Source organism: Aphanomyces invadans (assembly GCF_000520115.1).
Source record: "Aphanomyces invadans strain NJM9701 unplaced genomic scaffold supercont1.9, whole genome shotgun sequence".
Lineage (NCBI taxonomy): Eukaryota > Oomycota > Saprolegniomycetes > Saprolegniales > Verrucalvaceae > Aphanomyces > Aphanomyces invadans.
Genome location: NW_008580154.1, coordinates 1,349,596 through 1,351,726, shown reverse-complemented (window position 1 = coordinate 1,351,726; position 2,131 = coordinate 1,349,596). Strand labels below are relative to the sequence as shown.

General features: G+C 58.7%; 2 protein-coding genes across 2 annotated transcripts; both read right to left on the bottom strand.

Moving 5' to 3' along the window:
• Positions 1–47: 47 nt before the first annotated feature.
• On the bottom strand, positions 48–814 carry H310_05592 (hypothetical protein; the record flags this gene model as incomplete). Its single annotated transcript, XM_008870337.1, has 2 exons — positions 48–614; positions 707–814. 2 exons carry the CDS (start codon positions 812–814, stop codon positions 48–50), a joined length of 675 nt encoding a protein of 224 aa, XP_008868559.1.
• Positions 815–907: 93 nt separating this feature from the next.
• H310_05591 (hypothetical protein) lies at positions 908–1,644 on the bottom strand (the record flags this gene model as incomplete). The annotated part of the gene is made up of 4 exons (XM_008870336.1): positions 908–955; positions 1,011–1,154; positions 1,218–1,299; positions 1,373–1,644. The coding sequence occupies 4 exons, from the start codon at positions 1,642–1,644 to the stop codon at positions 908–910; spliced, it is 546 nt and encodes a 181-aa protein (XP_008868558.1).
• Between the last annotated feature and the right edge of the window lie 487 nt (positions 1,645–2,131).

Below are 2,131 nucleotides of genomic sequence, written 5' to 3'. Positions count from 1 at the left end.
CAGAACCGACGCAGAAGCTCGAACCGTCCACCGGCGCAGATCTGGTCCTAGGCGTCGTTGAACTCGGTCGTGTGATCATTCCCGTCAATGCTCGAGTGGAGGTTCCGCTCGTTGCGGTAGGCGGCGATAAGGGCGCGATGCTCCTCCTCGATCGAGTAGATGTCGTCGACCGTCCAGAACTTATTCAGGCGGTTCATATGTCGGCCGATGATCTCCTTGACGAACGTGGCAGGGCGCACCTTGACGAGCTCGGCCGGCATGACGTGCGGCGCGTTTTCTTCAGCCTCATTTGCCGTCGTGCGCTCCGTCTGCATGGCGACCAGGCCCATGGTCGTCTGCAGGACGAACTTGCCGATCTCGGTAATGACCTTCTTCATGTCGTCGAACTTGCCGAGGTGAAACATGGCCCGAGATCCCTGATCTTCAACGTCACCTCTCAACGACTCTTTGAGGATGAAGCGCTCGTCCATGAGCAGGCAGTCCGACTCGTCCAAGTCGTTGAGGTCCACGACGGCGACGTCGACGTGCTGCACGGAGTACATGACCAACAGATCGGCAACGAGCTCGCTGACGATCGTGCGCTGCTGGCAGATCACGATGGACTTGCACTGTAGCTGGGCGAACGTGATGTTGATGCGATCGCGTACGTGATCATCCACCAAAGCTGGGTGAGGACGGGAGGATGGCCGCCAGCCTCTTGCGCTACTCGCTCGGCAAAGAAGTCCAGGATCCGGCTCTCGTGTTTGATCAAGAACGCCAAGACGTGGGAGAGGTGCATGCACCGATCCGTCTTCTTTGGGCACATGGCGCCCATCTCGGTGATGAGGTTTTCCTGCCGGCTCAGAAAGACGGTGACGGCGTATGTTGTGTCGATTCACTGACAGCCGTCCAGGTGTCGCGTCGTTGATTAGACGACGAGATCCATCTGATGCGGAACGCACCATATCTGCAACACCTGCGACACACATGAGCACGGATGCGTGGCCAACACGACTAGTCTACAGACGTACGTCATGCGTCGCAAGCCCGACGAGCTGCGTTTGCACGCCGTTGATGCGACCCTTGTTGGTCGGCTCACCGTCCGTGGAGACGGCGAGGAGCTTGTCGGCCCACGAGGGGTAGATAGCAGAGAGCAGCTTCTTCAACATCACGACCTGGTGGCTGGCCGTGTGTCAGTCGAAGTGCGGCATGGCGATCAGATGGAGGTTGTGCAGCACGCCCTTGACGCCGAGACGGACACGCAAGTCGATGAACGTCGTCCCGCGGTGACTGCTGCCGTCGAACTCGATCGACATCGACCTGACATCGTCCGTGGCAAGTATATCGCCGATCATCTGGATGGAGACTCCGACGAGGACACGGGCGAAACGACCTGTTGTCTTTGATGCCGGTTAGCTTGTTGAGGTTGAAGGTGGCGCGCACGGCCTCCATGGCGTTTGCAGTCTGCCGGAACGACAGGCCGTGCGAGACGAGCTTGATGGCGAGCTTGAACCGATCGACGTTTTTGATGGTGGTCTTGTACGACCCGTCTTCATGGACATTGAGCAGGAGCAGAGCGTTGCGCTTCAACTGGGCAAAGCCGGCGGGAGATGCTCGAGCGATGGCGATCGTACTCTCGTCCATGTCGTAGTCCAAAGCGGCCATCTGGACTTCAGGTCGGACCATGAGCTCGGCGATCACGACCTCGCCGTCTCACTGCTCATGCTGAACTCCAACACGTCACCAATGAGACCCCAATAGTTGTGGAGCGTATTGCTGAGAGCGATGCGGCTTTTGAAAGTGGCTTCTTGCCGTCGATGGACCCGTTCTGGTACGCATCCCACAAATCAGCGTGCTGACTGGTGAGATGTTTCAGGAAGAGATCTGTGCGCCACGAGGTGGGGTATTGCGGCCCCTTCCTGGCAGCCCACCATGTCGAGTTGGCGGCCGTGCAACTTGCAGAACAGGCAGATCGTGGATGTGACGGCGCCGCCCGAGCTTCTTTCGGTGACCTCCATGGCGTATTTCAACGACCACGACTGGTCGTAGACCATACAAGCCTCCTTCGGGCCCATGATGCCGTGTCAGTTGAAGTGATCGGGTGGCTTCGACGTCCGCTTGCTCCAGCACCAATGGGTTGGCCCGTGGAAGT